This window comes from Mus musculus, chromosome 12, assembly GCF_000001635.26.
Source record: "Mus musculus strain C57BL/6J chromosome 12, GRCm38.p6 C57BL/6J".
NCBI lineage: Eukaryota > Metazoa > Chordata > Mammalia > Rodentia > Muridae > Mus > Mus musculus.
The window spans coordinates 103,131,410-103,145,430 of NC_000078.6; the positions used below are offsets into that span (position 1 = coordinate 103,131,410).

At 43.9% G+C, this 14,021-nt stretch overlaps 1 protein-coding gene across 20 annotated transcripts in view; it reads left to right on the forward strand.

Moving 5' to 3' along the window:
• Unc79 (unc-79 homolog) overlaps positions 1–14,021 on the forward strand; it is a 236,846-nt gene that overhangs the window by 184,027 nt on the left and 38,798 nt on the right. For all 20 annotated transcript variants that reach the window (XM_006515747.4, XM_030246673.1, XM_030246675.1 and 17 more), the window contains 6 exons: positions 147–249; positions 2,996–3,136; positions 4,261–4,299; positions 10,363–10,475; positions 10,570–10,655; positions 11,178–11,351. In XM_006515747.4, coding sequence (XP_006515810.1) covers positions 147–249; positions 2,996–3,136; positions 4,261–4,299; positions 10,363–10,475; positions 10,570–10,655; positions 11,178–11,351 — 656 coding nt within the window. The remainder of the gene's footprint in view (positions 1–146; positions 250–2,995; positions 3,137–4,260; positions 4,300–10,362; positions 10,476–10,569; positions 10,656–11,177; positions 11,352–14,021) is intronic.

Consider the following 14,021-nt stretch of genomic DNA (forward strand, 5'->3'; position numbering starts at 1 on the left):
GGGGGGGGACTTTTCATGCTGTAGATGGGATGGGGGTCACAGTCTCATGAGTGTGATCTTCTCAGAGTTAATGAATGCAGAGTGGAGACTCCCCTGGCCCCAGAAGCTCGTCTGTCTTCATGGTTGTCTCTCCGCTGCTTCCCCAGGTGCCACGAAATCCAGCCTGCTGTCAGCACCCAGCATAGCCAGCATGTTCGTGCCTGCACCTGAAGAATTCACAGAGGAGCAGCCAACCGTGATGGCCGACAAGTAAGCTCACCCATTATTCTCCCCCTTTGGTTATAAAGTTGGAGTCTGGTTACCAGATGAGGAAATAAACTCTGTTCTTCAACAGGCAGAAGCTGTGTTGTATACATTTACAATTCAGAAATGCACACACTATAAGCAGGGTCCCCCCTCCTTTATTTTAAATTAGATTGAATGAGATAATTCCACTTACCCCTAAAATTAATCTAATGTCCATAAACCCCCCTCTTCTAGAAGCATCAAATTGTTGCATTGGAAATAAAAAATTAAATTAAATTTAAAAAAGACTCCATTCTTAATTCCTCCTGACAGTCCAGTCTATTCTTCGCATCTCAAACTGACTCGTCACCTCTCTGCCTGTCAGTTCCCGGCAGCCTTGAGTTCTTCTAGGTTTTAAGCCCACATTTAGCACATTGGCTAAGGTATTCTAGTGTGTGAATGTCCCCACTGCTCTGTCCCCAGCCCCATCTAGAATTCCAGAGAATCCCTGATGTGTTCTCTCTCCTTACTTGATTGTTTTAGCAAATTCCTCTTAATTCATTTACGATCTAGCTTAAGACAAAGTTTCTCCGATTATAAGGGACAGGGCTCCACTTTTTCAGAGCCTCCTGTACATCTCTAACCCAACACATGTCACACTGTATTTTATTTCTTTGTCTAAATGGTACAGGTATATGTTATAAAGTAGATGGTGAGTCCCCTGAGATAAGAACAATTTCTTCTGTATTTTGTGTCCCAAGCATGCTATGTCTTGCCTGGCACACAAATCATGTTTACTGAGTGTGACAAAACAAAATAAGGCTTGCACATTTTCAAACCTGGACAGATCCCTTGGGAATAATCAGGTTCCTAGATAAAGGTGGCTCACACTTATCATAAATGAGAGTGAGTAGAAAGGACAGTGTGAATATCCACTTAGAGATGCTCATTGCTCAGTCACATGGAGCTGATGGCTGCCTTGGGCTTTCTACATCTGTAATTAAACACCACGGCCAAAAGCAACTTATAACCTATTGTCCATCATCCAGGGAAGTCAGGACAGGAGGTCTGGAAGCAGGAACTGAAGTAGAGCCCATGGAAGGATGCTGCTTACTGGCTTGCTCCCCCAGCACTGTCTTAGCTTGCCTTTTCATACAGCTTTGGACTACCTGCACAGGGGTGGCACTGCACACAATGAGCTAGGTCCTCCCACATCAGTCACCCACCAAGAAAATGCCCCAAAGACATGCCCACAGGCTGAGCCTATAGAGGCATTTTTCTCAATTAAGATCCTTTCTTTCCAGATAATCCTAGCTTGAATCAAGGTGATATAAAAACTAGCCATCATAGTGACCAGACTCGAGAGGCAAAGGTGCCTTGTGTGTATAACTGCCTTGAAATATCCTCAGAACTTTGGTTATAATTTCCCCAGTTTGTGTCTATGCACTCCCATTTCAGGTTCTGATTTTTCCTAGTTGCTTCTGTGTGTGTGTGTGTGTGTGTGTGTGTTCCAGTGCACATGCATTTGTATGAGCATGAGTTATTTTTTGTTCTCCGTTTCCCTTTATAAAGCTGCCTTTGGTTGAGCTGGGTGAATGGGTGAATGGAACCTATATTAGAACACAGGAAAGAGCTTGAGTGTGGGCTTCTTCTTTTTTTCCACGTGAGAGAGGTTTATTGTGCAGAAGTAGGGGGGCGGCGAAGCGGGTAGAAGGGCAGAGAGGATGAAAAAGAGAGAAGAGAAGGGGAGAGAGAAGAAAGAGAAGAAAAGAGCGAGGTGGGCTTCTTAAAAGCAAGTGTGAGTGTACTGGTTTAGCAGGACGAGATACTCAGGAGGCTCGGCCTGGCTCTGCAGGCTTCCTAGAGTGCCCAGGTCCACTAGAGTCCTCTGTCTCTCATCCACAGATAGAACCTTTGAAAGCTTCTAGCCACCTGTAGTCATTTTTGATTCTGACAAATGAAAATTAATGTAGTTACTGCCATCCCTCCCTCCTTCCTTGCCACTTCCTGTGAGATGGCTGCCCCAAGACACCTGATAAAGCCCACGACCATCAAGTAGAGGACCCTGAAGGCCATCCTGCACCAGTCAGGACAGTATGTCCAAGTGAAGAGCATCCAGTGTAACCCAAAGGTATCAGTAGCAGAGTGTGAGGAGAGCCAGGCAGGGGCCAGGTCCTGATGTCCAGCCTTGGTTCCTTGTGCTGTCCAGCTACTTCTGGGAAGTTTACGGTCCATAGCATCAGGGACCTGGAAGAACTCCTATTGTGGGCAACTCTGACTGTGCTGAAATGTTTCCTCCATCATGGAAACAGCAGCAGAGCTAGCCGTCAGAGCCATCAAACACATTACCAAACTGTACAGCAAGGAAACACAGGTAGATGTCTCACATGTGCATTTGTTTGTGCTTAAATAAACTATAAAAACTGATCAAAAAATTATCTAGTCACTGACTATTCTTAGACACAGTTTCACATTCTTAAAGGCCCAAGAGCTGTTATCCTACCGGAAGCTCTTTCTAAAGGAGCAGAAACCCCTCTGGGGCCAGATGCTCGTGGACTGAATGGTAAGGAAACATCTAAGAGGGCTGCCATCCACACTCTTCCCATGTCTTACCATGACAGTGGCACTGAAGTCTCCACTTACATTAGAGTGGGCCCCGATGACACCATTTTGGACCTTTCGAAGACTTCAGACAAATAGCCGTGCTTGTATGGTACCTTGAAACCACGGTCGGGTTTTTTACACGTCCCTTCCTCTGCTTCCTTTGCAGATGCCATGACTGTGGGGCCATTCTGGAGGAATATGACGAGGAGACCCTCGGGCTAGCCATCGTGGTCCTCTCCACGTTCATTCACCTAAGCCCAGACTTGGCGGCGCCGCTGTTGCTTGATATCATGCAGTCTGTGGGAAGGTGAGTGTTATGTTCTATTTTATCTGCAGGAGAGGGTGCCTTACTTAAAATAGAAGCCATCCGTTAGAAGGGGAAGCATCCGGTCATCTTGCAGATGCCTGGAACCTGGGGGCATCAACTCAGACTGGATTTTAGAAACTTGGATGGAAACATCTTTTGATTTCATTTCTCAGCTGTACCAGGTCATGAGTCAAGGTCAGAGTGGAGCCAGAGGAGGCTGCACCGAGGGAGTTTGACTGTTGCTCCCTGTTGCTGTATGTGTTCGGATGGCCTGTCCACAGCAGACTTTGTGTATTAGCCATTGTACCGATCATACTCTTCTCTCCCTTGACCTGTTCTGGAGTGATTTGATTCCATCTTTGGTGATCCCAAGAGAGCCTCGCTGAACTGTTCAGCTCAGGGCGTTATGGTGTGTCGCACAGCATCTTCACAGTTCTGGCTTCACGTTTTGGGAACAGGCCCTTCAGTCTGACTGTTAGTGTGAAGGGAATTCCCTTTTTATGTAGACATCAGAAGAGGAATGTGGCTCATGTTCACGACTAGATTCCAGTTCAGTAATAACTATGCAGCTCGTAGACCCCGAGTTACGTTACTTCAGTCTCTACATCTTTACATTTGACTCACTTGCTCTGTTGTGTAGACTAGCAAGAGTCTGAAAAACATCTAGTACAAAAGTTTTACTCTTGGTAAACTGAGGACGCCTCCGCTATCTGGTTTGTGGTGGTGGAGCACTTTACAATTTGCAGTTTGCTCCTAGTTGGGTTCTCAAAGGTCATTGACAGAGAAATACATTGAGTCAATGCAGGGATCACTGGATCACAGGTTCTGGTGTCCGCCTAGCCTGGTTACAACTGCCATTTCTTTTTACGTTGGGTGGGTTAGAGTAAATTTTTTACCTGTATGCATTTACATTGAGATCTGTGGTTGATACACAAGACAAGTTTGGAAGACTGGATTAAGTTTAACCCTGCACATGACTGCGGAGTGGTCCCTCAGATGCCTACACAGGGGCTCTCAGTATCTATACCCTCACCACCAAACCCAGGGTCCTAGCTCAACGCTAATGCACTTCACCACGGAAAGCTGAGATACCTACCTGTGTGACTTTTTCTTTTATCTTCTAGGCTCGCATCCAGCACTACCTTTTCTAATCAAGCAGAAAGGTAAGAACCTCCAGTGGGCTCTGCTCATTTCTCTTTCGCCCTGTGCATGTCCTCACAGTCTGACGCTGGCCACAGGCACATGGTCTATGAGATGACGTCTGCTATTCCACCATAGCTCCTGAGAGTTTCTGACCTGGCTTTGCACATTCATTCATTCACTCAGTTTCATCAACGAGTATTTTTAAAACCCAATGTGTACTAGTTTAGTGAGGTTTTTTTTTGTCAGTCACGCTGTGAGTCCAACTGAGAGCCTCAAGCATTCTAGGAAAATGCTCTACTGCACAGCTGCACCCCAGCCCTGCTTGGGTTCTTGTTAAAGGCAATAGCCAGTGTGATTCCTCGCCTTGTTTGACTTTCAGTTTTACCAAGAAGGCAAACATGAATGAATAGCCACAAAAGTGTACTGTAACTGTGCTAAGTGCTGTGAAGGAAACAGACTCGTGTAATGTTAATTCATTACACATTTATTTATTTGCATGTGTGCATGTATGCATGGTGAGTGTGGAAGTCAGAGATCAATACTGAGTGCCATCTCGGCACCCTCCACCTTACTCTTCGAGACAAGGTCTCTCATAGAACTGGGCACTCACCAGGGAGCCCAGGGGACCCTCTTGTGTCCTCTCTATCTTGGGCTAAGGGTATAGACCCATAAATGAGTATCTATAGAGTTAGTGCCAGGTGCTAGACAGGGTAGTCAGATGTCAAATCCTGGTTTTTGTGGAGTTTACATTCAAGTCAACGAGACAGAAAATATGTAAGTTAACCAATAGGAAACTGCCCATGTAATTTAATATCATTTAATGCAATGTGTTATGAATATTAACTAATTCCGGGTAATAGAGAAGGCTCAGGACTGACATTTTAGACACAATGGCCAAGGACAGTCTCCTGGAGGAAGTGCTATGTAAACAAATTCTAAGTGGGGAGAATGATCTATATAGCAAGCTATGGAGAGAATGCCCCAGGCAGAGGGCACAGTCAGGACAAGGGCTTCAAGTGAGGAAAGAGGGTGGTAAACCTAGAGACAGACCAATGTGTCTTCAGTGAACACAGAGAAGATGGCAGAAAGTAAAGGGAACAGCATAGAAGCAGCTAGACCACCGAGGTCACTCAGGGTTAGCTTTTACTGAGGTCACAGAGCACTAGGTGAGGGCCAACACGCTCTGCCTTAAAACACTTAAGACCCTCTGTCCTGTCTGGGCCTGTGTATAATGCATTCTTATTGACAGACACCGTGGTGATACTTTAGGTATGGCTTTTCTTAGATTTACACATAACCCTAAATGTACATTCACTGAATTTGACAAATAGCTTTACCTGCACACCTGGGCCCTGTCAAGACAGAACTTAACCATGATTGCCAGAAGGGCCCATCTTCCACAGGTCCAGTTATCCTCCAACCATGGAAGCAAATGCTCTTTTCTTGCGTGGTAGATTAATTTTGCCCGCTGTAGAGCTTTGCATGAATGGAACTGTGTTGCTGTTTTGTGTCTGGCCTCTTCAGGCAACAATGCTTTGAGATTTATCCGTGCTGTTGCAGGTACCTTGGTCCGTTTCTTTGTCAGAGCTGAACATGAACCACATGGTTAATTCAGGTTTCTACTAAAGAGTATCAGGGTCATTTCTAGTTCAGTGCGATTCCTTTGCAGCTATGAACATTCTTAGACAAGGCCCTTTGTAAATAGATGCTTTCTTTCTCTTGGAAATGGAATCATTGGGCCACAAAATATATGTGTGCTTGATTTTTTTTAAAATAAGAAATCAGAACTTCTCTTACATAAATATGGTTGTATAAAAGTATTTGTTCTAGGGCCTAGCTCAGCACTTAATGGTTCTTGCAGGCGACCTAACTTTGGTTCCCAGCTCCCATGGCAGCTCATAACTGCCTGTGACTGCAGTTCTAAAGGAACCGATGCTCTGAGGGCACTGAACATGTGTGTTTATACCCACACATAGACGCATAAGTAAAAATGAAGAAAATATTGCTTGTAAGGTTTTTTGTTTTGTTTTTGTTTTGTTTTGTTTTGTTTTGTTTTGAGACATGGTTTGTCTGTGTAGCCCTGGCTGTCCTGGAACTCAGTCTGTAAACCAGGCTGGCCTTGAACTCAGAAATCTGCCTGTCTCTGCCTCCCAAGTGCTGGGATTAAAGGTGTGTGCCATCACTGCCCGACACTAAATGAAGGAAATATTAGATAAAGGCTATGCTATTTATCCTGTGTGGGATACTATTTTACAGTCCCATCATCAGTGAGACTTGAGGCTGCTCCACATCCTTGCCAGATTTGGGTGTTGTTCGTATTTTCAACTGGAGCAGATGGAGTGGCTATATGGTGGCCATCTCTTTGTAGCCTTAATTTGCATCATCCTGATGACATTTTTTTCAAATGTTCATTAACTGTTTTATATATCCTGCCTGAAGTGTTCACTTAAATGATCTTTTCCATCTTTTAAATTGGGCTGTTTTCTTTTTACTCTGGAGTTGTCAGACTTCTTTATATAAATATTTTTAAGACTATCTTTACCTAGGCTGGGCTCATTCATTTTCCCAATGCTATAATTTGCCAACAAGGTTTTTATTTAGATGAACTTTAACTTATCCATGCTTTAAAGTGTATGCAATTATGGATTTTTATTGTTTAGCTGAGAAAACCTTGTCTTGCCTGCTTCCAAGTCGTGTCTATTCTCTGCTTTCTGTTAGGGTGTGCTTTCTGTTATTTTCTTCCAAACGTTTCATAACTTTAGCATTTAGATTTATCTCTTACATAATCCATCAAAATTACCTTTTATACAGTGTTGGGTAGGGGTAGAGACATTCTCTATATTCATATAAAATATCCAGCTATGTAAGCACCTTCTTGTTTTAAAGACTCCTCCCCTCGTTGGTCCACTGTGATGTGTGTTAAACTCCAAATTCCCTATATAGCAGTGTAGCGTGTATCCATGTAGATGGTGGCGTGTATCCATCTGGTTCCTTTGGGCTCTACACTGATCCTTCGTCTAGTGTGGTGGTTCTCAACCTTCCTAAGGTTTTGACCCTTTAATGATGTTCTTCATGTGCGATGATTCCCCAACCACAGAATTATTTTGTTGCTACCTCCTAACTGTCATTTTGCTACTGCTGGGAATTGTAATGTAAATATCTCATGCACAGGATATTTGATATGCAACCCCCAAAGGGGTCATGACCTGCAGGTTGAGAACCACTGATCCGGTGCCCCATGGTCTGGATTACAGTGGTGAGGCTTGGCATCAAGTAGCCAGGGTATTCTTCCTTCCTTCTTCCCTTCCTTACTTACTTCCTTCCTTCCTTCCTTCCTCCCTCCCTCCCTCCCTCCCTTCCCTTCCCTCCCTCCCTTCCTTCCTTCCTTCCTTCCTTCCTTCCTTCCTTCCTTCCTTTTTCTCTTTTTCTAAAGATTTGTTTAGCTATGTAAATTCGTTAAATTTCCAAATTAGCTTCTCCTTTCTTTCTGTTCTGCCTTTTCGAGAAAGTATCTTGCTTTGAGCCCTGGCTGTCCTCAACCTAGTGGGGATTCTCCTTTCTCTGTCTTCTCACTGTTGCTATAACAGGCATCAGTTCTACACTGTGTCCAAGCTTCTCCTTCTTTAGGCAAAATGGTTATTGGAGTTGACAGTGTATATTAATTTGGGAATAACTGATATATATATATATATATATATATATATATATATATATATATATATATCCCTCTCATTAAGTTTTAAGTTTCTCTCAGCTATGATTTTGAAATGTGTGCCCACATATATGGAGGGTGTCATCCTTAGGAATGCCATCTAGCTCCTGTGAGACAAAGCCTCTCATTGGTCTAGAGGCTCCAGTTAGGCTCGACTGGCTGGTCAGTGAGCCTCTGTGAGCCCCATCTTCACCTCCCCAGTGCTAGGATTCCCAGTGTACAGTACCAATGCCTTTCCCGGTTATGAGGATTCTCGGTTCAAACTCAGATCCTGGAACTTGTAAGGCAAGTGTTGTCCAGGCTGAACCATCAACCCAGCCCCGGAGCCATGTTCAGTAGTGGTCTTGTACAACTTTGGTTAAAATTTTACATTTTGGAATTTTGTAAATCTTCTGTTTAAACTTTAAACTTTAAATTTTGTAAATCTTTTGTTAAATCTTGTTAGATTGACCCCTAAGAATTTTATACATGTTAGAAATAATGTAAATTGAATTTTTTTTCCTGGTTTTTGAGACAGGGCTTCTCTGTATAGCCCTGGCTGTCCTAGAACTCACTCTGTAGACCAGGTGGGCCTCAAACTCAGAAATCTGCCTGCCTCTGCCTCTCGAGTGCTGGGATTAAAGACATGTGCCACCACTGCCTGGCATAAATTGAATTTTAAAGGAAATAATTTTCAATTTTTTTCCTGGTGGATAAAGATTTTTCTGGATTAGTGTTGTATCCTAGCTTAATTCACACATAAGTTCTAGAAGTTTCCTAGACTTCTAGACTTTATAGACTTTTTACGGTTTTATTTTGTTTGGAAAACATTATATTACCTACCAAAATATGTTTTACTATCCTCCTTTCTGATATTTTGGGGGTTTTGTTACTTTATCATAGTAGGTAGAGCCACCAGTACAATAAGGGATGTGGAAATGGCCGTTCCTGTTTTGTTTCCTGCCTTCACAATCTCATTCTGGTTATGTGTTAGCCAGGGATTTTTTTTGTTGTGTTTTGTTTTTGTTTTCACAGACACTTTTTTTAAAAAACAAACTGTTTTCTTCTATTTCCAATATGTTGAGTAATTTAAAACTCATGTGTTTTTATTTTAATATGTTGAATCACATTGATTGATTTTTTCTCTTCTTTTTTTGTGTTAGCAAATGTGTATATATGTGACGTGATGGTTCACATGTATGTGAGTGTGCATGTCTGTAGCTGTGCGCATTGGCGTGTGGAGGCCCACAGTTGACATCAGGAGTCCTCCTTGGTCATCCTCCTGCCTCATACTTTGAGGCAGGGTCTCTCCACCAAGCCTCAGACCTTGCTATGCTGCTAGTCTGGGTAGGAAGCTTGCTCACGCAGAGCATCCTGGAGCTCCATCCTCCGAGGCTCAAGCTCTAGGTGGTTCACTGTGCCCACATGGAGGATCTGAACTCTGGTCCTTCTCCTGGCCGTTTCCCCAGCCCCTATGTTGATTGTGACGTTATTCTGGCATTCTATGGATAAACCCTATGTGATCATGATATATTATCCTTGTCATCTATAGTTGGATCCAGTGTCCAGAGGAATACTGTGCTGTGTTTTTCTCTTCCTGTTCCTTTGTGTTTGTTTGTTTGTTTATTTATTTATTTATTCAGATTTATCTGATGTTAGTTTTAGGGCTATGGGGGCCTCATGAAACAAATAGCCAAAAGTTTCCCTTGTTCTGTTTATTTATGTCAGTCATAAGTTTAGGGCTCTGTTTTCCCTGGAGGCCGCCTTTGACCTTTGAACCAATGTTCCAAGGTGGACTTGGCATGATGAGGCAGAGGCTGATGTACCTAGCTTAGGAGAGCTTCTTGCCCTTCATCCACTTGGGACCTTTGATTTCTTCCTTCTGGTAACCTACTCCCCTACCCAACCACCTCAGGAATTATTCTCTCTGCTGCTTTTGTCTAAGAGACAGAGCCATGTAAAACCCTCAGGTACTTTTTGTTACAAGTGCCAGCTCAGATGCTCCAAGAAAACATGGCGGATCTCCCAAAAGAAGTGAGGATATTCTCACTGCATTCCCTCAGGGCAACCCTCTCTTGGCCTTGCTAGGCTCTTGCTGATAACTCTTATCCACTTCTAGACTTTGTGGCCTTTGAAAGTCACTGGCTTTGGGATACTCAGCTATACTTGGAGAGTCCTGGAATAATTCTGCTGTCACTTTGGCACTTTATGGATCTGTCTGAAAAAAATTGTTATGAAGTATTAGGTTTGACTATGGGTAATTTCATCTCTCTGGGGGAAACTAGCAAGAAAGATAGTGGATAAAACTGTGGCGCTCAGAGCCTAACCTCTAAATCATTGCATGCATGCTCGTTGGTCTATAGCTTGTGTTGTCCTCTCTGTTTGAACGCAGCATGATGGTTCCAGGCAATGCAGCAGGTGTGGCCAAGCAGTTCCTGCGCTGCATCTTCCATCAGCTGGCCCCCAATGGCATCTTCCCTCAGCTCTTCCAGAGTGCCATCAAAGGTAACTCATCCCCCCACCCCCACCCCAGGACCCAGACACCACAAGCCTGGCCAGTCCCCAGAAAGCCTACTAAATCTGATCATTTGCTTTATAGATGGGACTTTTTTAAGGACCTTAGCCACATCTCTCATGGACTTCAACGAGCTGAGCTCAATTGCTGCCCTCAGTCAGCTCTTGGAGGTAGGTTTGCGTGAAAGGTACCCTAGGTCCCAGGCAAAGTTATGTACCACATCTGTCTCCCTCCCTGAGGCACCCCTGGACTGCTTCACGGTGAAGTGTTGTATCTAACATAGAGAAGTCCCAGACTGCTTCACCATGCCCAGGTGTTGCTAGGAAGAAAGCAGCGGCTGCTATTATCAACAGCTCCAATCTTTACTTTGGAAGAGTCTTTCCAGCAGGCGTTGTTCATTACCTTCTTAGCACCCATCCAGACCCATTCTATATCCTTAGAGAGTTCTTAATTCATGATCCCATTTTATCTTCAGGACATAAAGATCATTAGTTTTGCCCCTGCCGTTTTACTAAATGTAGCTGGTTTCCCTCTGTATTCCTTCTGGCTGTTAGAGCAGTCAGCCTGTGTAGCAGGCAGCCCATCGTGTTTATAGTGCAAATATTTAAGGTTTCTAAGCAAACCTTCTCTGGGTAGCTTTATGATTCGTGTCCTGTTTCAGCAGTTGATTGCCTATGCTTTTGTGTTTTTAGGGTCTAAATAACAAAAAGAATTTACCAGCAGGGGGTGCTATGATACGCTGTTTGGAAAACATTGCCACGTTCATGGAAGCTCTGCCCATGGATTCTCCTAGTAGTCTCTGGACCACAATCAGCAACCAGTTTCAGACATTTTTTGCCAAGCTGCCTTGTGTTTTACCTCTGAAGGTGAGCTCAGCCCAAGTTTTTTTTAGCTTCCATTACTTTCTGCCCATCTGCTTACAGAGACCAACATGCGAAGCACGGTCGGTCAGGTGATCTGATAGAGCCCAAGAAGCTAGGGGAAATCTGTCAGCTAGAGGAGAGAGTTATTTAGGTCATCCACTCTGCTGTCGGCAGCATGGAGTGGGTACTTTGCTTGCTGATAATGAAGGTACCCCGTGACCACGTGGTTTTTAGTTGAATGCCAACCGACTGTGGTTTGTTTCTTTCCTTTCTTTCTTTTTAAAATTTGTGTTTGTTTCATTTTCAGCGAGGGAGCTAGAACTCAGCCTCCTGTGCATGCTAGGTAATCATCCTATTACTGAACTATATCCCCAGTCCTTAGGTGGGCTTTCTGCAGAAATGCTCTTCTCAAGTGGATATCCAATAGGCAAGGAAATTAATAGCTTATCTAAAAGGAATCCAGACGTAGGTAAAGTGTTAGCTTTAGAGAATTATTTAAAGTGGCATGTGTTTTGTTTTGTTTTGCTTTGCTTTGTTTCGGTTTTTCTGAGTAATGTTCAGGAAAGAGCAAGATGATATTCAGTGGTTAATCTGTAGTTCAAGGGTCATTGTCGTCAGGGGCCTGATAATAAAAAAAAAAAAAAAAAATAGAAAAGGAAAGAAAGAAAAGCAGGAACTTGTTTTATTAAAGCGGGAGAAACCAATAAGACACATTCTTCCTGTATGTCATCAAATAAAGAGTTGTACCGTAAGAGAGGAGGTGTGAGTTGTAATTGCTCCATGGAGGTGGGGAGAAGGTTGGAACTCACGCCTCCTGACTCCCAGTCTAGTGCTCCTGTATGACTGCACACTGCTGTAAACCAAGAAAGCCGCAAGCGTTTGTATCTCCAGGACCGGGGCCAGGAGGTAGCCAGCCTTGGCAGAGCCACTTCTTTGTCCCTTTGTCTCCACTAGAGTTGTGTGACTTCTTCATGTAACTCAGATAAAATTACTACAAAGCAAAGTCGAATAACTTGTTCATCTGACCAGTGAAGTCACATGTTGGTACTTCTGGAATAAATGCCTCATATGTATAAGATGTTGCAGAGGTCAGCTAACCGTGGCAATCACAGTTGTGGAACCAGTGGATGCTAATAAGGATGCTGATAAGGAGCTGGTAATTCGGAGCCTTTAGCTTGCCGAGTGCTGTTGCTAGGGTTCAAGGGGACTGTGGAGAGCAGCCCAGGTTTCTGTATCACCACTCTCTGGGTTACCTGTTTATCCATAGCTTAAAGTAGATGAGCAAATCCAAGCAAAGAGGACTAGTCCTGGGCTAGCTAGATAGCTCAGGGAGTAAGGGTGCTTGCCACCAAGCCTGACAATCTGAGTTCAATTCCCAAGTCCCCCACAATGGATGGAAAGACTGATTCCCAAAGATTTCAAACATCCATATGTGTGCACACACACACACACACACACACACACACACACACACACACACACACACACACACACACACACACGAGCCATTCAGAAGCACCTATCCCGATAATGAAGATGCTGAACTCCATACTGACCAGCAGGGGGTGCTGCTGCTGTAAACAACTGGCATGCCTAATTTGTGACAATCAGCTGCGCCTGCAGGGACTCCACCCTTAATGAGTTGAGTGGTGTGGTGAGAGGCAAGGTACTACGGAGAACGGAGCCCCTTGACAGCGTTAATGCATGGCACCTATGGAGGACTGCCCTCCTCTCCTGCTGATGGTGGCTATGTGGGAACAGGCCTCAGCATACAGATCTTCCCCCAACTAAGATGACATTTTCTGGCTTTTAAGTCACTAGAGTTTGGCCTGATTAGCAGCTAGTTTTCAGCTCCTGCTTTAAAGTAAGTAAATGTCACACCAATTCTGAAGGCAATTGGCATATTGAACAGGCCGAGGTTCTTTTTAAAAGATACTTAGAAAATGCCGTCAGGATTTGTGTAAGAGCGTTCCCTGCTAGGTCAGATCTGAGAACTGATTCCGTTTTGTCCTTAATCTCTTGGGAAAGTAATACTCTCCACTGAAAAGCTTGCAGTTTGCTTTTGAGAAGTCTCATTGAAGTGGATCTTGGACTTCAGGGTGCACCGCAGCTCCTGCTAAACACAGGGCCACGACTGGTCAGAGTTTGGCCCGAGGATTTGCATTTGAACAAATGCAAATTTCAGGTGACAGACGAGCTGCAAGTCCTGGGATCCAAGATGATTCCCTCTGGCTTAGTCTGTACTGTGTGGAAGGCTTCAGTGCAACCTTGTAGAAATGTTGCTAAGGATATGCTTGCAACAGTAAAGGGCAGCTTATTTGTGCTCTGCCATTTCCTCCCAGTCTCTGTAAACACAGGGATTTTCAAAGCACATTTTCATGTAGAATCTTGTTTTTTTTTTTTTTTTTTCTCAAAAATTTTGCTACTTTTCTCCAGGTTCCAGGTCATGTCTTTTCCTGACAAAGGGAAGATGGCTTCACCCCCTAGGGACTGGGGACAGGTAGCTCAGCAGTGCCACACCCTTTTTCTATGCACAAGGACCAAATTTAATCCCTAGCCTTGTGAAATGTTAAAATAAGAAACAAATCCCAGAGAAAGGATGATAAAACTGGATCTTATTTGGACTAAAGATTTCTATAAGGTTTTGCTTTGCCCCAAAATAGCTTTTCATAA